At 33.1% G+C, this 24,887-nt stretch overlaps 5 protein-coding genes and 1 pseudogene across 5 annotated transcripts; 3 read left to right on the top strand and 3 right to left on the bottom strand.

Moving 5' to 3' along the window:
* The first annotated feature begins 1,314 nt into the window (after positions 1-1,314).
* On the top strand, positions 1,315-2,683 carry LOC128296443 (gibberellin 3-beta-dioxygenase 1-like). The gene is made up of 2 exons (XM_053031655.1): positions 1,315-1,365; positions 2,192-2,683. The coding sequence occupies exons 1-2, from the start codon at positions 1,315-1,317 to the stop codon at positions 2,681-2,683; spliced, it is 543 nt and encodes a 180-aa protein (XP_052887615.1).
* A 527-nt stretch (positions 2,684-3,210) lies between these two features.
* LOC108468355 (gibberellin 3-beta-dioxygenase 1-like) lies at positions 3,211-4,919 on the bottom strand. The gene is made up of 2 exons (XM_017769244.2): positions 4,422-4,919; positions 3,211-3,809 (listed from the first exon to the last, which is right to left on the bottom strand). The coding sequence occupies exons 1-2, from the start codon at positions 4,892-4,894 to the stop codon at positions 3,233-3,235; spliced, it is 1,050 nt and encodes a 349-aa protein (XP_017624733.2). The 5' UTR covers positions 4,895-4,919; the 3' UTR covers positions 3,211-3,232.
* Positions 4,920-9,149: 4,230 nt separating this feature from the next.
* LOC108470087 (probable inactive receptor kinase At2g26730) lies at positions 9,150-13,047 on the top strand. The gene is made up of 2 exons (XM_017771295.2): positions 9,150-10,619; positions 12,283-13,047. Exons 1-2 carry the CDS (start codon positions 9,371-9,373, stop codon positions 12,945-12,947), a joined length of 1,914 nt encoding a protein of 637 aa, XP_017626784.1. The 5' UTR covers positions 9,150-9,370; the 3' UTR covers positions 12,948-13,047.
* A 3,232-nt stretch (positions 13,048-16,279) lies between these two features.
* LOC108468353 (GDP-fucose transporter 1-like) lies at positions 16,280-17,242 on the bottom strand. The gene has a single exon (XM_017769243.1). The coding sequence runs from the start codon at positions 17,240-17,242 to the stop codon at positions 16,280-16,282; it is 963 nt and encodes a 320-aa protein (XP_017624732.1).
* Positions 17,243-18,376: 1,134 nt separating this feature from the next.
* Positions 18,377-21,062, top strand: LOC108470088 (3-ketoacyl-CoA synthase 11). The gene is made up of 2 exons (XM_017771296.2): positions 18,377-18,642; positions 19,290-21,062. The coding sequence occupies exon 2, from the start codon at positions 19,298-19,300 to the stop codon at positions 20,834-20,836; it is 1,539 nt and encodes a 512-aa protein (XP_017626785.1). The 5' UTR covers positions 18,377-18,642; positions 19,290-19,297; the 3' UTR covers positions 20,837-21,062.
* LOC108470089 (uncharacterized) lies at positions 20,960-23,960 on the bottom strand (annotated as a pseudogene).
* Positions 23,961-24,887: the final 927 nt, after the last annotated feature.

Raw genomic sequence — 24,887 nt, forward strand, 5'->3', positions numbered from 1 at the left:
TTTTAAAAATTTACGAGTTAATAAATTATTTTATTTTTTTAACTCTACTTACGAGTTGAAAATTTTTATCGCAAATATACCAAATAATAATATTTATTCTCGAAGATTATAATAACATCCAAAATTAATGTAAAGTCTCAAATTTATTAAAATTTTAACAAATTTTGGGAAATAAAATGAATGAGAAAAAGTATAATGATGAATATTTAGTATGTTTTATTTGATATTACAATAGTTTATTGAATTTTGAAAAAATCTCAAAACTACATGTAAATTTTAGTTAAATGTGTAATATTATATATAAATTTTGATTTTGTATAATTATATTAATGATATTTTGATTGGATTCAATTTTTATAAACAACATAATTTGATATAATACCATTTTATAGTTACATATTATATACGCAAATAATTATACTTATCTAATATAAAAATAAATTGATGTATTTATTTTTTAACTGTATATAATTGAATCAAAATAAAATTTAATGTGTATAACTACACAAAACTAAATTTTATGTATCAAATTTTAACAGTTCAGTCAATTTTTCCGTAAAAGGTAAGTAATTTAACTAAATTTTAAAGATTAAATGCCAAAATGATAAAATAAATTAACATTAAGACTAAATTTTTCTTTATCCCTTAATTAAATAAATACAACCTATTAATTAAATAATAAACTATTCTCTGGCTCTATTCTCAAAATTTGTAATGCTCGTCCATGTAAATTTTGCTCCCTACATTTGTAAGGCTTGCATGCACTTTAACTTACCATATAGACAAAAATTTCAAGCAAGACAACAGTCCAATTATACTGTATATATAGGTGTATGTCAGATTCTTACAAAAACACACCAATTCTTTTTTTGTTTTTTCAAATGAATCCCACCATGAAAATGCAATCCCAAATCTTCAACAATGTCCTTCCATTACATTTCAAAAATGTCCCAACACTGCCCGATTCTTACGTATGGTCGACGACGCCTTCAGAATCTCCGTGTCGCCACTTGATCGACGATAAACAGTGCCGCTTATCGTTGATATTTGTGATCCGAATGTGTTTAGTCTCGTGAGAGATGCGTGTGAGAAATGGGGAGTATTTCAAGTTATCGACCATGAGATTCCTTTGAGTTTGTTCCAAAAAACCTGAGTTTGAAATTCGTCGGCTGTTCTCACTGCCGACGGAACGGAAGCAGGTTGTTGCCCGGTTTCCGGGTGGTTATACCGGATACGATTTGTTTCGAATCTCTCCGTAATTTACTAAGCTGATGTAGTCTGAATGTTTTGGTATGGTAAGGTCACCTGTGGAACATGCTAGCCAACTTTGGCCTCAAGATCATGCCAAATTCTGGTAATATGCCGGTTTTTATTTATTTATTTTGCTTTTTCCATATCCATATTCATATCTATGTACATATACATATAAAAGAGAAATAGTGCATGTAACATTATACGCTCAGCTGTCTCGTTAGAAAAGTTTTTCTATCCATATTCATATACATATACATATAAAAAGAAATACTGCATGTAACATTATATACATTCTTTTTAACCTTTTTAACTTTGAAGATAATATTGTTGGAAGCAATGGTTAAACGTGACGTTTAAGTTTTAGTGGGACTTAATAATTTTTTTAAAATTAAAGTTTAATTAAAAATTTCAAAACTTTTAAGATTTAATGACATTTTTCAAAAAATTTGGAGGGTCTAATTAATTTTTTAGAAAGTTTTGAGAAAATTACTGAGAATTTTTAAAATTTTAAAGGATTTAATTAAAATTTCAAAACTTTTGTAGGGTTTATTTATAAATTTTAAAAATTTTGGGGTTTGAGTAAAAATTCAAAATTTGAAGGGTTTAATTAATAACAATTTTTCAAATTAAGCCTCAAAACAATTATAGTTTTCATAAACCATAAAGAAAAATATTTTGATTTTACCAAAACGAAAAAACGACTATGAGCACGATTTTTAATATACTTACAAAAAACTCGTATAGAATATATATATGATAGGTAACAGAAATCCATTTGTCTTTTATTCTTTCAATTTTCTGTTTCTAAAATTTGTTTCTTTCTTTTGTCTCTTTTCTTACATACATACACACATATTTTTATATATATATATGTGTGTGTGTGTGTGCGCGTGTGTTTATATATATTATTTGTTGCTGAATATGGGTTTTGGTGCAGCGGGGGAATGGAACAATTTCAGGTGGAAATCACTACATTGTGGGAGAAACTAGTGGCAATAATCTTGGTTCATTGTGTTTAACTGACACGAAATGGTTCAAACTCAAAAACGAGTGTGATCAAGTTAAGTCTTTGCTCCAACTCAACTCATACCCGATGTGTCCGGACGCAGACCGAGCCATGGGGTTAGCTCCTCATACGGACTCGTCCCTTTTCATATTGTATCAGGGCAACATCAATGGGCTACAATTTTACGAAGATGATATGGAGTGGGTCGATTTGGAGCCTGTTGAGGGTGCCTTGATCGTCAATATTGGTGATTTGATGCAAATTGTGTCTAATGGGAAGTTCAAGTCCGTGTTGCACCGTGTGGTGGCGAATAACACGCGCCACCTCATTTCGCCAGGGGATGCTGAGGTCTTGCCGTTGAAGAAGTTGGTTGAGTTTGATCGTCTGCCAATGTACCGGCCGACAGTGATATGGAAGGAGTAAGTTGAATGCAAGGCGACAAATTTTGATAATGTGCTGGAGCCTATTCGTATTTGAATTTGATATCAAGGAATAATTTCTATATGTAAATAAATGAATATTTTCATTATAAGTGAGAATAAAATGAAGAGTGTTTTAATAAATATTATTTAATTAGATTTTTTAAAGCAATGCTTTTGTTGAGGGTCGGAATCTCAACACATATATTACATATCTCAACACATATGCTACATATTTAAACACACGTGTTTAGACAAGAGTTTGGACAGAAAACTAAACAGAAACAAAAATAAAAAAAAACTAAAAGGAGATTTACACATAATCATTTGTTAAAACAATTCAAAAATAATTCTACTCTAACGTCGACACTGAATTGAACTCACCCTTATATAGAATATATATGGAGGGTTCAACCCTAAAAAAAACGAATCTTGAAAAATATTATTAAATAATATAGAAAAACATTAATTGTCCATTTTATTCTCACTTAAACTAGAAAGGTTTCATTAATTTTATATAGAGAAATTATTCCTTGCTATTTTTATATTAAATTCAAATCCGAATTGAATCGAGGGCCTTACTAAGATCTTTCGACTTGGTTTCAACATACTCCTCCCATTTCACCGGCCGGTACATTGGAAGATGATCAAACTCAACCAACTTCTTTAACGGTGAGACCTTGGCATCCCACGGTGGCAAGTAAAAGAACGCCGTTGAAATGCGGTGGCGCTTGTTATTCACCACCACACGGTGCAACACAGACTTGAACCTCCCATTAGACACGATGTGCATCAAATCACCAACATTGACGACCAAGGCACCCTCAACCGGCTGCACATCGACCCACCCCACATCGTCATCATAAACTTGCAGCCCACTGATACCACCCTGGTACAGCAACGTGAAGAGGGATGAATCCGTATGAGGGGCTAACCCCATGGCTCGGTCCGGGTCTGGACACACTGGGTATGAGTTGAGCTGAAGAAAACACTTGGCTTGGTCAGACTCGTTTTTAGGTTCGAACCATTTTGTGTCTTGTTCATTGGTTAAACCCAATGAGCGAAGCATTATTGCCACTAGTTTCTCGCACAATGTTTTCATTTCCACCTGAAATTGTTCCATCACCTCGCTGCACCAAACCCACATTCACCAAATAAATTATATATATACATACATAAACATACGTGTGTATGTATGTAAGAGAAGAGACAAAAGAAAGAACAAATTTTAGAAACATACAATTGAAAGAATAAAAGACAAATTGTTCAGAGACAAATGGATTTATGTATCTATCATATATATTCTATACAAGTTTTTTTTAAGTATATAAAAATCGAATATATTAATATTGGACACTCATAATGGTTTTTTTTGTAAAATCAAAATATTTTTTATATTGGTTCTATGATTTATAAAACTCATAGTAATTTTATAAAAAAGTTAAAATTTTGATTAAACTCTAAATTTTTTAAAATCAATTAAATTCCACCAAAATATAACACTACATTTCATCGTTGCTTCTAATTTGACATGGTAGTTGTATGTATGTATGTATAAAACCATATATTACATAATATTACGTGCTAGTGGAATTGGATACCTGAAAAAAGAAAGTATAATGTTACATACACTATTTCTCCCTTATATACATACAAATATGTATATATATATATGTACATGAACAATGTTTTTGCTAACGTGACAACAGAGCATGCAAAAGCAAAAAGAAACCCGCATGTACCAGAATTTAGCATGATCTCGAGGCCAAAGTTGGCTAGCATGTTCCACAGGGGACCCTATCATACCAAAACATTCAGACCACATCAGCTTAGGAAAGTTCCGAGAGATACGAACCAAACCATACCCTGTAAAACCTTCCGGCAACCGAGCAACAAGCTGCTTCTGTTCCGTTGGCAATGAAAACAGCCGCCGAGCTTCAAACTCGGTTTCTTGGAACAAACTCAAAGGAATCCCATGGTTGATGGCTTGAAACACTCCCCATTTCTCACAAGCATCTCTCACTAGACTAAACGCACTCGGATCACCAATATCGACAACGGGTGGCACTTGTTTTTCGTCGATCGAGTGGAGACACGGAGATTCTGAAGGCGTCGTCGACCATACGTGAGAATCGGGCAGTGTAGGGACATTGTTGAAATCTAATGGAAGGACATTGTTGAAGGTTTGAGTTTGCAATTTCATGGTGGGATTCATTTGAAAACAATGAAAATTTTGTTGTTTTGGTAAGAGAACCTGACATACATATATATACATATATAGACAGTATCATTTGACTGTTGTCTTGCATGAAAATTTTGTCTATATGGTAAGTTAAAGTGCATGCAACCCCGACAAATGTAGGTAGAGCCAGAAAATGGTTAATTATTTAATAGGTAGTATTTATTTAATTACATGTATTTGCTTAATTGAGTAATTAATTAATTACCGATTGAGTCTTACCTCAATTGACATCGGTATTGTTGTCAATGCAGGAGTACGTGAGTTTGAATGCGTCGAAACACATTATTCTCTCATTTAAGGGTTAGAGAGATGTTATAGGTAGTTTTAAGCCTTATATCAAAAAAAATGAAGGTTAAGATAGTGTTTAGAAAATCACCTAATAATTGAATTTGAGTGTAATTGCTTGCAATTACGTTAATAATGACATGTTTGAGTAATTATTATAAAATAATATACTTATTACAGTTTTTTATCATAATTATTTATAAAGTTATAAAATTATATTGTTTATAAAAATGTTATGAAAGCTTTTTAATAAAGTTTTAATAAAGGTTATATATTTTAAATTTTATATTAATTTTACTTAATTTATGTATTATGAAAGGTGATATAATCTAGTATAAATCTTTTTAAAATTAAATTTTTATAATTAAAGATATAAATTATTTGGATTGTGATGTAACCCCAATATCAACCATAATTGTCACAAATCACTCACCAACTACCGCACAATATAAGCAATAAACTATTTAGAAAATACCTAAAAGAGTGTTGCAAAATAACCATAAGAAAATATAATAAAGCTATCGACAAAGACATTCCAAAATCTGCTCTTGATGTGCGGCACAAAACAACTTATTTATAGGCCTCTTCAAGTGGTCAATCAACACTACTATTTTGATAGATTTTGAACTTGTATTTAAAAGCTAAAGTTATTTCATTAATTATCATGAATATTTATCAAATAAAAGTCTTCATAAACTAGTCTTGTAACTATTTCAAAACTCCCTTGAAAAAAATATTATATTTATCTATAAAAAATAACATTTTAATAATAAATCTTTCATACTTATGCAATCACCTCAAGCAATTCGGTTGGAGGTCTTAGTACCCTAGTCGACCAATGCTTTTAATTTTTTCAAATATACTACATTTAAGTGGATCGAACTCAGTACAAATGAAACCTATTCAAAGCCCAAGTCAATAACCCTAGTAGAGAAACAGTTTCATTATGTTAGGACATGGAACAAACAACAACTTTCCCAACAATTGTTTATAAGGAAATTGAGGAAGAGGAGAGCGAATAGATGGAGACTGACACCTTGGATTTATAAAGTCATAATGACTTATTTGGTCCTCTAATTTTACAAAAAAGACGACAAAGAAATCCTTTTAGTTCTCCATTTATTTTTCTCCTCTTTTTGCCCTTGGACTTGTATTTTGTTGTCAAATCACCTAAAAATGAATGAAAAAATTAACATTTTTAACTTTATTGATGTGACATTATCAAAAAATTAAGACTTAACTTTTTAAAATGAATGAAAAAGTTAACATCTTTAGGCCATTTTTTTATTTGTTGATTTGTCACGTCATCAAAAAATTGATCCGATTAAGGTCAAAGTCAAGTACCAGGTTGATTAAAAGAAGGGTAAATGTTTAAATTAGGGCTTAACCTTTTAGAGGTTTCTCACATAAAAGCCAAATATTTTAAAATAGTCATATAAGGGCATAACATTTACAGAAGTGCTTAAATAAGGGCTTTTTATTCACTTCAATCTCATTTGTAGAAAAAATTAGGTAAATGTTAACGTGTTTAGAATAAAACATACATAATACTTGAATCAGATATTGCTTGAAAAGAAAAGAAAGCACTTAGAACATTATTTGAAACTTGAAATATGGCATCTGAGAAGCCCTTATTTAAGCATTTTTGAAAATGTTAGGCACTTATGTGACCATTTTGAAAGATTTGGTACTTATGTGAACAACTCCTAAAAGATTAGACCCTAATTTGTGCATTTAGCCTTAGAAGAATAAAACTTCATGTACTAAATTATATATTTTGAAAATAAAAGGTACCAAATTAAAACAAACCTAAAATATAAGGGTTCATGCTATTATCCCATGGAATTTGTGCAAATTAAATTAACGTAATTGAACCAAAGAATCAATGCCGACATTAGTAACTTTTAAGCCAAACCCGACATTAAGAACCTTTGAGTTGAGCTGCAACAAACTCTATATAACAGTTGAGAGCTTCATCATTAATGGAGTTAATATATTGTTTGGTACTTGAGTTTGGTTTTAATGTCCAATTTGATCCCTAAGTTATTTTTTGTTCCAATTTGGTATTTAAGTTTAGTTTCAATATTTAATTTGGTACCTATACTAAATGATTCAATGAATGTTTAACGTGTGTACTCTAGCAAAAAAAGCAAAAGTACATAATTGGAACAAACAATAAAGTTTAGGTACCAAATTGAACATTAAAGTCAAACTTAGGTACTTAATTGCAACAAAAAAACTCAAGTAGCAAACTAAACATTGAACCCAAACTCAAATATCTAATAGTATATTAATCCATCATTAATTGTTGCAACAACTCCTCCTTTTGGTTGGCTAATGCTTAACCCGGGACAAGCGGGAACGGAAAATTTAATTTTGAACCATGATTCGGGGTGGGAACTTGACAACATTCTCACCTTAGTCTCTAAACTATTTGTTTGGTTCCTATTAGTTTTGAAACTTGAAAGTTTTTCTCAATTTGATCCTTGAACTTAGATTGCTTTAAAGTATGTATGGAACTATGAGATTGTGCCGCATCATCATCTAAAAATAATAATTTAAATTTTATATAATTTCTTTTGTATTTTTAGAATTTCTGTATTTTTTAAAATTTTGAAGTGATGATGTGATCCAATCTTAAAGTATTTATATCATCATTTCAACCACTAAATTGAGAAAAACAACCAAGTTCAATGACTAATGTAGATAAAAAAGTTCAAGGATCAAATTTAAAAATACTAAATTTAGGGACTAAACATTAATTTATCCTAAATATTAAAACAACGTAAAATTACACTGCTCACTTTTTACTTTTCACTTCGCTGTGATACAAAACAAGTAAATAGTTTTTAAAATTAACCTTATCTTTATTAACAATTTATCTATTTACTTTAAAATTAAATGTGAAATGACGAATTTATTTTGTAATCGGCGACTAATTTAACCTAATAAATGTGATTTTGAAACTATTAAATATGATTTTGTTGTAAAATGAAGTTATGAAAATTGAAATTTAAAAAGAAAAATATGCTTTTATCTTGACTATATTAATTTTATAATTATATTTAAAAATAAAATAAAATCATTTAACGAATTTATTTTTATACAAATGAAGTTATTTGATTCGATTAATAATTTTAAAATTTATTTTGTTTGTAAATATATTTATGCCTGTAATTGAGGTATATTTCATATATAATATATGTTAAAATATTGATAAAAGTGATAGAACGTGACATTAAATTTCTCATCTAGTTAGATTTTTTAAAGAAAAATTGAAGGGTTTAATTAAAATTTTAAAAATTTTAAAAGGTTTAAATAGAATTTTAATAAAAATATAAAGTAATTAAAATTTTAAACAACTTAATGAATATTCTTAAAATTTTGAAGCCAACCCTCTTAAAAACTTGAAATGAATCATTTACTTAATTATTAATATAATTAATTTTTTATTAAATTTAGATTTATTATAACGTCATTTTTATATTATATTACAACACAATTATTTTTTATTTTATAATGCTACAGTAGAAAATTCAAGGGCAAAAGGAGGGTTGGTAGGATGGTAACTCCTTAAAATAAAAATTATTATTTTAATTTCCAAATTTTATAAAATTATATATGGTAAAATTATAGTTTGATTTAAAAATATTAAAATTTCAGTTTAGTCTTTTGAAAGCCATAAAAATATAGGTAAATACAATGCTGAAATTACGTTTTAATTCTCAAAAAATATATAAATTAATCTTGACCCTCCTAAAAGATTTTTAGCTTCGACCCTTAGTGAATTTAATAAAACTTTCAACATTGTTCACAATTAGACATGAATTTTAAAATTTAAAAGATTAAATTATAAATATATAAAACATATAGGGACTTGAAGCACAATTTTAACTAAATAAAAAAACATAAAACGCTTCCCCCCAAGTCCCCTCTCCTCCTTCAGTTTTAAGCTTCGACTCGGCTTTTATATATTTTCCCACTCAGTAAGTAATCTCGTGATACCTTAGAAAACCCACCCTTTTTTTCTTTCTCTCATTTTTTCATGAATTTTCCCAGGAAATTCGTTGTTTCTCGGAAGCCAAACAGAGGGAAATTGTAGACAGCAGACCCATTTTTCTTCACTCTTTGTGTTCGATTTTTTCTCCAATTTTAATCACAAAAATGTCCGTCAATTTTAGCTGTTTTTTTCTACTTTCTGTTCTGGTTTTAAGTTCCCGAGTTAACTCAGAACCGGTTCAAGACAAGCAAGCTCTCCTTGCATTCCTTTGTAAGACCAAACACCCAAACCGGATTCAATGGAATTCATCGACCTCAGCTTGCGATTGGGTTGGCGTTGAATGTGATGCGAATCGGTCCTTCGTTTTCAGTCTCCGGCTACCAGGTGTGGGTCTCGTCGGTTCTATTCCGTCCAACACCATCGGCCGGTTAAACCAACTTCGTGTTTTGAGTCTCCGAGCTAATCGTTTGTCCGGTGAGATCCCTGAAGATTTCTCCGATTTGACTCTACTCCGTAACCTTTATTTACAAGATAATGCATTCACCGGCGAGTTCCCGATCAGTGTGACTCGTTTAGCTCGGTTAACTCGGCTCGATCTTTCGTCTAACAAGTTCACCGGTCCAATCCCTTTCGCCGTCAATAATATGAGTCATTTGACCGGTCTTTTCTTGCAGAACAACAAATTTTCCGGTTCACTACCGAGCATCAACGCCGACGGTTTAGATGATATCAATGTATCTAATAACACCCTTAACGGTTCAATTCCCGGTTCGTTATCTAAATTCCCGAAATCATCATTCGCCGGAAACCCTGCCCTTTGTGGCGGTCCACTCCAGCCGTGTAAGCCATTTTTCCCATCGCCGGAACCATCGCCGATCCCTCCAGAAACTCCTGGTGAAAAATCCAAAAACCTTTCCGTCGGCGCCATTATTGGCATTGCAGTGGGGTCTACAATCATTGCATTATTATTATTACTATTCCTTATTCTTTGTCTCTTTAAACGCCGAAGCCAGCCACCGAAGCCGGTCACGGCGCCGACAGGCTCTGTTCCACCGGCGGAGGCGGGAACGTCGGGAGGGACAACCTCAAGGGAAAGGAATAAGCTAGTGTTCTTCGAAGGTGGGGTTTACAGCTTCGATTTAGATGATTTGTTGAGAGCGTCGGCGGAAGTGTTGGGAAAAGGCACCGTCGGAACGTCGTACAAGGCGGTGCTGGAAGAAGGTACGACGGTGGTGGTTAAACGGCTAAAAGACGTGGCGGCAAATGAAAGAGAATTCGAAATACATATGGAAACGTTGGGGAAAATGAAACACGAAAATTTAGTTCCTCTGAGAGCGTTTTATTATTCCGATGATGAAAAATTGCTCGTATTGGATTTCATGGAAGAAGGTAGTTTATCCGCCTTACTTCACGGTAAGATTTCTCCCTTTTTATTACTCACAATGCACCAATGTTTTTCAGTAATTGTTCGTGTTAAAAGTAAAGATGAAAAGAGAACAGGGGCTAAAACATAATTTTATTATTATACTATTTTATAATTTTATAATTTTTAAGAGATATTTTATTTTTATGTAAATGTACCTTGGAGACTCGTCCAAGGGCCGAGTAGCTCGTCCAGTCTAGCTCGACTAGGATTGGGCATGGACAAAGAGATTTTCACAACTTGAATTTGCTTAGTTCACCTGAATTCAATTTAAATAATAAAAATATTTTAAAATTTTAAATTTAATTATAAAAGTATATAAAATATCAATTAAAAATATAATTTTTAATATTTTATTATTTTTGAAGAGTAAAATAGGTTTTTTGAGCGGGTGGGTCGGCTCGAAAGGGGCTTGGGCATGAAAATTTTTTAAACTGACGGCCCATGGATACCTATAATTAGGAGTCAGATTATATTTTGCTCATTGTATTAAAATTGAACAAATAAGTCCCTTTATATTAGATTAAAGAGTAAATTGATGATTATTTCATTAAAAATTTTATCATTTTCTCTTGGTTGATAGAATAATCGATAATCGCGCATGGTGTATTATATGTACCTTAAGTTGATATACAAAGACTAATTTTTAACAATAAAATAGATAAAATTTTTAATGAGAAGAATCTGTTTACTTTTTGAGGTGATAATAGTTTTACCCTTTCAAGTCTTTACACCACAATCTTCTATTAATAATTTTATTATTTAATGAAATTTAAGTCTTTTATTCTATTTGTTAAAATTTAATTTTAAATTGAGAATAGATGAATCATATAAACTGATGAACATAATTGGATTAAATTATAAAATTCGTAAACTAAGAGGATCAAACATTGTTAAAAGAGTCTGATAAAAGGATCAAATATCATTTTTGTTTTATTTGCTTTAATGCCATCATAGATTTCATAACTCATTTATAGGTCTACCGACATTTTCTTATATATTGTTTCATGTGGTTGCAAATGAGTGAAATGTGTTTCACACTGACATGAAATGAGTAAGCAGCCTTTTCGACCAAAATAAAGAAATAAGCTTTTTTTTTTTTTAATGTTTCTTTACTAGTTTTCTTTGCTTTCAATTCAAGGAAGCTGAACAGGATAAAAAGATCAGAAAAAGTAGACTCTGCTTTTATTTTTTTTTTATTCAAAATATGGGTAAATTACTCTCTCAATGTTGGATTAATAAGTAAATTAATTTTTGTTAAAATTCTATGTATTTATACTGTTTAAAATTAATATGACTAATGAAATAACTAGATAGTGATAGGTGGTGTGCAACGTGTATTTCAAGTTGATATATAAAGACTAGTTTTTAACAGTAGAAATAGATAGAATTTTCAATAGAACGATAAGTTTATTCTTTTTTTTTAAGAGAGAGGGCAAAATGTAATCTGATTTTTAATACAGGGGCCTCAATGATACTTTAAATGATAAAAGACTATTTTTTTTTGAGTAAAAGCTAGATTTGGGAATGAGATTCAAATTTTTAGGAGTAATTATATAAATTAATTGAGTTAATACAGTTTGTGTTTTAAAAAGTTTGTTTGCAATTCGAATAGGTATTTTATACATTTCTTAATTAGGTTGAAACTTGCAGGTAGTCGAGTCTCGTGCCGTACACCACCAAACTGGGATAGTCGTCGGAAAATAGCCTTAACTGCGGCTAGGGGTTTAGCCCATCTTCATGTTACAGGAAAGGTGGTCCACGGCAACATCAAGTCCTCCAACATTCTCCTTCGACCTGACCACGAAGCTTGCATGTCTGATTTTGGTCTCAACCCGATCTTCAGCAACACTGCCTCGTCTAGCCGTTTTTCAGGGTATCGAGCACCTGAAGTAGTCGAAACTCGCAACGTTGCGTTCAAATCCGATGTGTATAGTTTCGGAGTGGTATTGCTCGAGTTATTAACAGGAAAATCGCCTAATCAAACGTCGATGGGAGAAGAAGGGATCGATCTTCCTCGTTGGGTTCAATCAGTTGTCCGTGAGGAATGGACCGCAGAGGTGTTCGACGTGGAGTTAATGAGATACCACAACATCGAGGAAGAAATGGTGCAATTATTGCAAATTGCAATGGCTTGCGTATCTATCGTACCTGATCAAAGACCTACCATGCAAGAAGTTGTACACATGATTGAAGACGTTTATAGAGGTGAAACAGATGATGGATTACGACAATCTTCTGATGATCCTTCAAAAGGTTCAGACGGTTATACTCCTCCTATTGAATTACGGACCCCAGCTAGATCCGTCACACCTTAGGGTAAACAAACTTTGAAAGTCAGTGTAATTTAAAAAAAAAAAAAACTTCCCAACGCATTAAATCATGAAAGTAGTTAATTGTTTTTTAAGGAGCAACATTTAATTAAATTTTAATTATTTTTAAGGAATTTTTTATTTTATATGTTGTATTAATTTTTTAAGTTGAAAAAAATACATATGTAAATCTATGAATCGAACATATTCTTTAGTAATATTTACATAATTAATTTCAACAACTATTGTAAAAACATTTATAGTCAAAATATAAAAATCCATTTTTTTATTTCCACAAACACGATTCACCTCCATTTTATTCATGATGTCCCTATGTCATAAGTTTCTGTACCCTTCATAAATTTGAAATTTAGTTTATGCACTATTTTTTCATGAATTTAATTTTTTTATTTTTTAGATTTCGAAATTCAAGTTTAGTTGTAACTAAAAAAATTCACTTGGTTGACATGTAACTAAAAAATGATGTTGTAATAAACCTGAAATTAACAAATTAATTTTAACAGTTAAACCTAAATTTTGAAATTTAAAAAGTAAAATGACTAATTTTTTTAAAAATATATATAGTGACTGAATTTTCAATTTGTATAAAGAATAACGACTTAAAATATATTTTAGCCTAAAATTAAATTATGAAGGTGGTTGTAGGACAAGGTAAATCCTAAGAACCAAGTTAACATAAATACTAAATCTCATACAATACATATTTATGGAACATTATTAGCTTTTTCTCTAATAATTGAACATAATTAGCTTTAGTTTTCATGTGGGAACAAGTTTCTCTAACCTTTTGTGTACTTCACTTGTCCATGAAACAAAGGGCAGTATTGATGGTCACTAATAATCATTTCAAACCTCATATGTAATTTTTATCAATTTTTCAATCAAAGTGTTTAAACGATTTATAAAATGTAAGTTAAAAATTACAGTTACCAAAAATCGAATCATAATTTATAATTACTTTTAATTTATTATAATATAAAATAAATTTCTCATATTTAAAATAGTGAAAATAATTTAAAATTGATATGTATAAAATATTTTTCAAAAAATTTACCATATAAATTTATTTTTTAATCTAGTTGAAAAATTAATTTTTAGAAATATTTATGAAAATCTTTGAAATTTTGTCAAATAATATTTGATTAAGCTACTCAAGTTATTGATTAAGTTAGTTTACCAATTTTTATACTCAAGCTCAAGCTAGACTTGATAATTAAGCTTGGGGTTAATAATAGATATATTAAGAGCAATAATGTAATTTAATAATATAAAAATATGAAAAGCTCAATAAAGTTCACGAGCCATTCAAGTCAAATATTACTAAGCTTAAATTTAGCTCAATCTACTCGAGTTCAACTTGATAATTACCAAATCTTTTTTAAATCTTTTTTTAAATCAAACTTGAATAATTTGCGAGTATTAGTGTCTCATTTACACCCCTAGATTTGAATCCACTGCCTCGGTTTGTATTATCATACACATAAACAAGACATTCTCGCTATGAGAATCCACTGCCTCTTTTAAGCTCTTGGGTTCTTGATAAAATCAAGAGACAAAACCCTCACTGAAAATAATACCAAATCTGTTGAGGTATCGACCAGCTCCTAACTGACAACATTTTGCAGATTTCTCTAACGGAGTCAGCCTCGTCTCGACAATACATATAACCACATTAAGGGGTTTCTCAGCATAGAGAGATTATAGTAACCAGGCTTAATTCTAGGACTTAAAGGAATCTCATGGTGGCCAAATGCAGCCAAATACATTTCACTGATTTCAGAACATATTGCAAAGGAAGCAAGATCTTCTTTAGGATCTCATGAAAGGAACTGCAGATCAACCGAACAACCGACAAAGAGAATGACCGGATTCTAACTCCGACGAAATTTCCAAATATTCATCCATTTTGCACAAAGAATAACACTTGAATGCAAAACCATAACAGTAGGCATATAGGAAAAAAATCATAAATTCAAGATTCTTATGTATGGTAAGCAGGCATTGTAAAGCTTGAAGAAACAAATAGATCATGGTTAAAAGAAATGAACCAGTGGTCGTTGGCCGGTAACTGAGTTGTTCGTGACTAAATGAACCATCAAATTCCCAAGACCTGTGACAAAACAGTTCAGCAATGGTTAACCTTTAGAGATGCACTGCAATATGCTGATCACAGCATCGGTGAATCTCGCAAAGACTCGACCTTTTTGCACTACCGTGCTGCCGTCGTGCTTATCTTGATTCGAGTTATAATAATACACATGGTAAGTCCACAGTTCAAGCAATAACATGATGTATTTTTAGGCAGAAAAATACATATACGAGACAAAAACCATTACAGGATAATTGCTGACACTAGTATATGAAGCAACATATGCTAAATGGGCTAACAATGTTCATCAATGGAATCATTAGCTAGATAAGAATACCGGACTCTGTCATATCGTGTTCTCGGACCGATGGTGTTGGTTTTGGTTCAGTGACCGACTGCTGATAAAGAACGCCACCTGCCAATGTGAAAAGTAGGCAAACGAAGCCAATTGGAGTGGCAAACATTGATCATAACAATTCAGCAATGGGTTAATCTTTAAAGATGCACTGCAAATTGCTGAACAAAGCATCGGTGAATCATGTAAAGACTCGACCTTTTAGTGCTATCAAGCTGCCATCATGCTTATCTCGGTTCGTGTTATAATAATACGCATGGTAAGTCCACAGTTCAAGCAATGACATGATGGATTTTTAGGCAGCAAAATACATACATGAACCAAAAACCATATACAGGATAATTGCAGACACTAGTACATAAAGCAACAAAGTCTGAACATGTTTTATATGTTCATCAATGCAATCAATTGGCTAAATTAGAATACCACACTGTCCTATCGTCTTGTTCTCGTTGTAATCACCGAAGTGCGTGGACTGATGCTGCCGGTTTCAGCCCCGTGACCGACTACTGATAAAGAACCCCACCTGCCGACGTGAAAAGTAGGAAAACCAAGCCAATTGGAGTTGCATACATTGATCATAACAGTTCAGCATCGGTGAATCTCGTAGAGACTCGACCTTTTTGTGCTATCGCACTGTAATCGTGCTTATCTCGATTCGAGTTATAATAACGCACATGGTAAGTCCACAGTTCAAGCAATGACATGATGTATTTTTAGACAGTAAAATATTTATATGAGCCAAAAACCATATACATGAAATTGAAGACACTAATACATGAAGCAACAAAGGCTAGACATGTTCAATATGCTAAATAGCTAACAAAGTTCATCAATGGAATCAATAGCTAAATCGGAATACCGGATTCGGTCTTATCGTCGTGCCAGAACCGATGCTACTGGTTTCGGACTGGTAACGGATTGCTGATAAAGAACCCCACCTGCCAATGTGAAAAGGAGACAAACCAAGCCAATTGGAGTAGCATGTTTATCCCAAATCAATACATTGATCAAAACAGTAAGAAACTTATTAACCACACCGGTGACAGTAAATGCAGTAGCAGAGATTGCTTTCCTAGCTGCAAATCCAAAGAAACTAATAAGCAAACCAAATAAACAAGACAAACACACAGCAACAAACGCCACCAGTTCGAACCGATCCCGGCCGCCACTCACGGAGGCGAAAAGCTCACCGCATTCCCCACTCAAAACCCAAAAAAAGGGTGCTATCATCAACGACAATAAGTTATTGTAAAACACAAACCCCCAAGTATTCAACCCAAGGTTCATCACCATATGTTTAACGTAAACCATCTCGACAGTTATCGTCATCGAATAAACAAACGCCCATAAATACGCAACCAAAGTGAACCCCTTATCCGTCACGACGTACCCGACGGCGCCGCCTAAAATGATGAACAAAGACATGAATGTCAGTTTTGCCGGGTACGGTTGCTTTCTAAAGGCCTTATCGGCGACGGCGACCAAAAGGGGTGTTAAAGATCGGAACACAATGGATGTCTCGACATTGGCGTGGCGTAAAAGGTTGGTGTTAGCGAAGATAGCGAGGTAAAAAACAATGGCGGCAGGGAAGAATTTTTTGGCTATGGGGAATTTGAATGGATCATGGTGTAAAAGATTGAATTTGGCTAAAACCCAAACACCCAATGATGAAGTTAAGTATTGTAATGCTGTTAATAAAGCTGGGTAATTGAATTTGGCAATGGCGAATTTGTTGATTACTGCGAGTAAGCTTGAGCAAAGTGCATAACCAGTTATTAAAGTGGTGGTGCCATAGTGTTGTTTATTGGGATTAAATCTAATAATTTCTGGCATTTTTTTGGTTTTTTTCTTTGATGATTTTGGAACATAATACATAAAAAAAAAAAGAGAGAGAGATAAGAATTAAACAAGAAAAAATCCTTTTTTTTTCGAAGAAAAAAAAAACCCAAAAAAAAGTTAAAAATCTATATATTTATTTTTTTTATGTAAATTATTTTACTCTATATTTAAGTTACCTGAATGGTTGATGTATCGATTTGGACAGAGAATTGAATCGATTGGATTGAATTGTTTAGAATTGATTGAATTGGACTAAAATATAGATTTGTATAGTTAATTGACGTAACTAATAGAATAACTCGACAATAATATACAGTACGGTACATGTGCCTCATGCAATTAACTAACGTGATTAATCCTACAATGACACATGTGCCTCATGCAATCATGCTGACATACACAGATAAGTTTTTCACCGTAAAAATGGATTATCAAGCTTTTTTTATCTAACATACGAAGACTAATTTACTCAATCTTTAGTAAGGGAGCAAATTGCACTCTAACCCCTTTTAGAGGTACTCTATGATATTTTTACCTTTTTTTATATATTTACGTGATTAACATAAAAATATAACGACCATGCAAGCCATGCACGTTTGTTAACCCCGACCTGAGCTAGCAGCACGGACTAGACTACCGCCGATCACCGTCCAAATTCAAATTCTCCTTTCAATATCCCGACCGCCGCTTGCGTCAGTTTTCGACGACTTACCCCCCACATTAGAAGTCCCTTTCTATCTCTCTTTCTCCTCCTACAACGATATTTTTATAAAATGAAACTCCAAATTGTTCAACTACTGGAGCAAAGCATAGTATTGATCGGAGTTAGTTTCTCCACCATATTTTCCGGTGATCGAAAGGTTGATCGGAGAGTTTAAATAACATACCAGCAGCAAGCAAAGTTCATCGACGACCCAAATACCAAAAAGCTTGATTCAAAATTAGTATTTCATTTATTTAAACACTTTTTCTTTGTTGACAATTCAAATTCGAATATTCTAATTGTTCAAAAATGGCTGACCAAAAAGAAAAACCAGAGCGTGGCCGGCATTATTATTATTATTTTCAAATTGGAAACGACATCGTTTTCAATGCTCTAGACGGCGCCCGCCTCTTTTTCGAAAAACGCGTCAATTTCCTCACTACTTTCAAGGTTCGTCGTCATTATCCATTTTCCCCTATTTTAGTAAAAAGCAGTTTTAGGGGTTTATATATATACAACACTCGATCGATTCATTTAAAAATTTTTAGTACTATCCATTGATCTCTCTTTTTTTCTCATATATTTAATCTTATTTTTGGAAATTTCCTCTCTGGTATTCTCGATCTCCGTGGCCGTGTTCTTGAATAGGGAGATTCAAGCGATCGTCTTAGGTTCCCTTTCGGGGATTAAAGTGAGTTTTTTTTTTTAATCTTGGTTTTTTTGGATTAATCTCGAATTAATTGTTGTTTATGATTATGGTTTTTAAATTTGTATGCATTCCCTACTGTTCAAATCTGATAAAAACTATGTAGAATTTATTAATTTGATGTGAAATTATGATTTGGGTTTGCAAAATTCTTGTTAAATTTCTTGAAGTGAAAGGGATTTTTTTGAGGACAAAGATGAAGAAAAAGGATTAAATTTCATAATTTTCCTTTGGCTATGCATGTAATTTATCAATTTGAAGTTAGGTTTCATCTCAATATCGATATAGAATGTAGAATGTTTTCCATGGTATAATAATTAATTTAATCCTCAAACATCTTATTAATTTAGCCTTGATTAATAAATTTAGCTCAGAAATGTGTAAATGTTGAGGTTAAATTTGTTGAAATTTTGTTTTTGGCTACTCTTTTTCAAAATTGACAAAGATTAAATTGTTTGATTCATTTGAAACGGACCAATTTGCTCTTTACTGATATTGAGAGGGATTGGAGAGGTAATTTTACCCTTTTTAAGCTTTAAAATTTTTATCAATAGATTTGTGCTATTATTGTTGCTTTGAATGACTCTGCATGTTGCGGCTTGATATAATAGAATTGATTCAACTTATTGCAGGGGAAAAGATGGCTGAGACGAAACCGGAAAATCAACAACCGTTGCTCCGATCATCGACACGAAACCTACCCGATTTCAAGAAATCGGTTAAGCTAAAATATGTGAAGCTGGGTTACCATTATGTAGTTACTCATGGAATGTACCTATTCCTTTCTCCACTTGTCGTCGTAATCGCCGTGCAACTTTCGACGTTTTCCATCCAAGACCTTCATGATCTTTGGGAACATCTGCAGTACAATCTCATTTCAGTAATCATTTGTTCGATGCTTCTTGTTTTCTTATCGACCCTTTACTTTCTAACGCGCCCTCGCCCTGTTTACCTTGTTAATTTCTCTTGCTATAAACCGGATAAGGCTCGGATATGCACGAAAAAGATGTTTGTAGATCAGTCTCAAATGGCTGGTACATTTACGGAGGAGAATCTTTTGTTTCAACGTAAGATCCTCGAAAGGTCGGGGTTAGGGGAATCAACGTATCTTCCGGAGGCTGTCCTTAATATACCGCCTAATCCTTCGATGAAGGAAGCTAGAAAAGAAGCAGAAGCTGTTATGTATGGTGCTATTGATGAGCTTTTGGCTAAAACTTTGGTAAACCCAAAAGATATCGGGATTTTGGTTGTGAATTGCAGCTTGTTTAATCCGACACCATCGTTGTCCGCCATGGTTATTAACCATTACAAGCTTCGAGGTAATATCCAAAGCTATAATTTAGGAGGAATGGGGTGTAGTGCTGGTTTGATTTCGATAGATCTTGCTAAAAATCTTCTTCAAGTTCATCCAAACACGTATGCATTGGTTATCAGTATGGAGAACATTACCTTGAACTGGTACTTTGGGAATGATCGTTCGAAGCTTGTTTCGAATTGCTTATTTAGGATGGGTGGGGCTGCGATATTACTCTCAAACAAAAGCTCCGATAGAAGAAGATCGAAATATCAATTGGTTCATACTGTTCGAACCCACAAGGGTGCAGATGATAAGTGCTTCGGGTGCGTTACACAGGAAGAAGACTTGACGGGACAGATCGGTGTTACGTTGTCAAAGGATCTCATGGGGGTTGCTGGTGATGCCTTAAAGACTAACATCACCACATTGGGGCCTCTAGTTCTTCCAATGTCCGAGCAGTTACTTTTCTTAGCTACATTGGTTGGAAAGAAGCTTTTCAAAATGAAGATCAAGCCATACATTCCAGATTTCAAGCTAGCTTTCGAGCATTTCTGCATTCACGCCGGTGGAAGAGCCGTTTTAGATGAACTGGAGAAGAATTTGCAGCTGTCTGAATGGCACATGGAACCATCAAGAATGACTCTTTACCGGTTTGGGAACACCTCTAGTAGTTCTCTATGGTACGAATTGGCTTACTCAGAAGCCAAAGGTCGGATTAAGAAAGGGGACCGAACATGGCAAATTGCATTTGGTTCCGGGTTTAAGTGTAACAGTGCAGTGTGGAAAGCTTTGAGGACGATAAATCCAGCAAAGGAGAAAAACCCATGGATGGATGAGATCCATAACTTCCCAGTCAATGTTCCAAGGGTCTCGACCATCTAAATCCCTGAATGATTCGCAACGATCACAGTGAAACTCTCATGTAATTCTAGATAACTTTGGAGATTCTTACTTACATTTGCATGCCGGGATGGGTGGTCATTTCCACATCAGGTGCGGTCGAAATACGCTTCGAATACAGATATTGTATATTTTTTATTCTATTGCTTAGAGATTATGCTATTCACATACAATGCAGAGATATACCATTTATGCACCAGATTCAAAACTATACGGAAAAAAAAAGAACGATCAATGTCCGATTCTATCTACATTAAGGAAAACTATACTTATGATAATATGGCTTGAAATTGGTCACCCTTGTTGCTCGGTCCGGGTTTCTTTCTCCTCTATTTTGCTCTCTCCTGCAATGCGTAATCCGTCCATTTTTCAAACTGATCCATTTGCTGCAAATGGTTCGGCGTCATTATGGGTCAAAGGGCCTGTGCCATATTCTAATGGTTCCATCCTCGGATCCTGAGGCATACGATTCCCCTTTCGGTGAGAATCGCACACAGTGTACCGGACCATGATGACCCTTGTTACATGCTGCAGACCAGATGTAAAACCAGTGATTACAAGGAAGTACAGTCCAGTACACATTTATGTACGAGAACATACCTATCTCATCCCCGGATTGGAAATCAAAAACCCGAACCCACATATCTTCTCCTCCAGCAATGAATTTATTTCCATATATCGGTTCCAATGAAGCTGATTCAACAGTGCATGGCATGTTGTACCTCCTTACCAACCCAAAGCTGAAACAGAATATAATGATCAATGAAAGTAAATAGCCTAACACAAAAATCAGGCCAAAATCAGGCTTGAAAGTCTGAACTTACTGGTTTGCATCCCAGATATTAACTGTAGATCCATCCGCAGTCGTGATATATCGACCATCTTGACTCACTTCAGCACTGGTCACGGATGACTTGGTCTCTAGTGTTTTAACTATGTCACCACTCCTTACATCCCATAATCTGCCGAGAAATTCAGTAAACACAAGAGACGGACATAGATGCCAAAGAAAACAGAGACATGCATTAAGACAGTTATATACACCGTAAGAAAATGCTATATAAATGAAGTACACAATGAATCAACAAGCCGGGAAACACCCGGACTGCTTCCTTTTCAACCATTCACACACATGAGAGGAATAAATGACAAAAACTGAAGTGAAATGCGTGTTAATCGATACCTGACACCTCCCATATCAGTGCAAGAACTTAATATTGTCTGATCACTATGCATCCATGAAACAGTTCTGACTGAACCGGGTGATTTATCTACTTCTCTTGGAAGTGCATCGGGATGATTCAGATCATATACACGGAGGACTTTCTCGACTCCTCCGGTTAATAGAAGGTGAGTATCCTGTTACCAGATCCGAAAACATGGGTTTTGATCGCCTTCTTGATGTCTCTTACTAGCTTTAAAATATCCCAAATTCCACATGGCTCCTAGGACTTACGTTAAACAAATAAAACACCATATATGCACACTCTCCTAATTTCCCTCGAGCAAAAGGAATGGAAGCACAGACTTTACCTCAGAAAATGCACAAGCTCGAACTATATGTTTGTGCTCGAACGAGTGCAATACGTCACCTGTTAGTGCATCCCATACTTTCCTGTATGAAAAGGCATACCTTTTCATCAAGAAACAGCAGATGAAACGATAGATAGCCAGGGTTTACGTATGGACAACATGTTCCTTCACAACATGCGGAAATAAACAAACAACTTTCCTAGTATGACGACATAATGCGAAAGAAAGGGATCGAAAAAGGAATCACGTACGCACTAAAGTCGGCAGAACCAGAAGCAGCACGTAAAGCGTTTGTATCCAAGCAAACACTCCAAACGGCACCCTTGTGTCCTTCAAACGTTCCTATACAATCTCCGGTTTCGCCGTTCCTCAGCATGGGATATGAATCTGAACCAGACCAAGTAAAGCCCCATTTTTAAAAGAATGAGACCAACATCAAAGTATACCTCCATAAAAAAAGGTGTATATAAGGTCTTAAGATTTATAACAAAACTAGGTTAAATTCTGGTAAAAGTCCCTATACTTTGCAAATGTTGTGGATTTAGTCCTTGTACTTTTCGAATTGATCAATTTTAATCTTGACTCAAACAGTAGTAGTAATTAAATTCGATCAATTAAAGTCAATTACTAGTCTTGTAATATGCGATTTAATCTATATTCTCCAACTGCATCATCCTAAATCCCTATACTTTTCAAATTTGGAAATTTCAATCTAAACATAAATAACATTTGTTTGTCCATTAAAGTAATATGGAGAAATAATAAATATGAAAAATTATTGCCGCATTAGATTTTGGAAATTGCGGAAATTAAACTAAAATTGATATAAGGATTAAATCCACAACTTTCATAAAGTACAAGGACCAATGGCAGAATTTAACTACAAAATTATTACCACCATTCACATACATAATAAAGGCTTATACATAATGGAACCAAATCAATCAAAAAAAGGACCAAACCTTACTGATTAATAAATAAATAAACAAGAAACCATATTTACACAAGAAGGAAAAATGATAGTTATTTATTACCTTTGCTGGCACTAACGAGAAAAAAACCATCTGGGGTAACAGGACTGTAAAAAAGATCAACAACGGGACGTGAATGGCCATGGCATAGAATTGGAACAGCTACCCTTTTCTTTTCCATTTTTTTTCTTTTTACTTAAAAAAAAAAGATCCCTTTTCTTTGATGATCTTTAAAAATAATTAAAATTCTACACAACCCAAACAGTAATAAAAGACAACTTAGGTTCTATTTCCTTTTTTTTCTTTCTTTTTTCTGGGTTTTCTTTGTGGGATTTGAATGTATAAAGAAAATGAAATGGCGGTAGTTTAATACAGGTGGGAAAACGCTTTGATTTTAGTGGGAAAATAGGGATTTCTTTTTAATGGCGCGAATTCACACCTCCTAACCCTGGGCTCTGAGAAAGATTGATTATGGAGATGAAGTGGGAAAAATATGAAGAATTGAAGAAGAAACTATTTTCCTTTAATGGAGCTTTTTTTTTTTTTTTTTTTTTTTGGAGTAAGGTGCTGTGGACATAACTATGAAAAATCAAAGGGCTAGGCGCAAGTAGAAACCTGTAATCGATTCTCATTTATACACACTGAGCCGGGCCAAGACCCGGTTTTAAGAATTGGGTAAACTATAGACAATTGGACTAAACTATTAGTAAGTTTATGTTTTTGACACTTAACTTCAAAATATTATAAATTAGTCATTAAACTATTCGAATGTTTTCATCTATGTCACTTGGCTGTTAAAATTGTTGTTGTACCAACCTTTTTTATTTACACTATTTATACCAATCAAAAGCTATCATTCTCCTTCTCTTTTATAGTTCAAGTTTTCTTTCATGAAATAGTTTTGAGCGTTAGGAATCTGTTAACTAAAATTCAAACAGTTTTTTTTCAAATCTTTGACGTTGATGTCAAATCGACTTAGATCTAAAGCATTTTTTCTACTCGTCAATGGGTATTGATCCATCGTACTCATCATTGAATTGTCGCTTGGAGCTCGCTCACAAAAAAAAAGACTTAATAACTCAGTGACCTAAATAACAACTTTCAAATAATTTAGTGACTTAGAGTTGAATAATTAAAATATAAACTTACTAATAATTTAGTATAATTTACCATAAATTTCTTATTAAGTTTACCAAAATTTTAATTATCAAAATATATTAATATTGATATAAAATTATTTTTAAACAAATGAACCAAGACATATTGAAAATATTAAACATAAGTCTGGCCCGAATTGGATCATGAACACTTCATCCAAAAAGTGTTTTCTTTTTTTTTTTTTTCATTTAATCAAAATACAACGGTTTCAAATTATCTCATATTATTACTCAACAGTAAGATTAATAACATTTCATTCAGTATCAATTTGGAAAACAAATTTGATTACTTTAGGTAAAACTTACCTATTTGAATCGATTTTAAATTTTTTAAAAAATATTTAATGTTTTAAAATTATTTCACTAATTGAA

Source organism: Gossypium arboreum, chromosome 8, assembly GCF_025698485.1.
Source record: "Gossypium arboreum isolate Shixiya-1 chromosome 8, ASM2569848v2, whole genome shotgun sequence".
Taxonomy (NCBI): Eukaryota; Viridiplantae; Streptophyta; class Magnoliopsida; order Malvales; family Malvaceae; genus Gossypium; species Gossypium arboreum.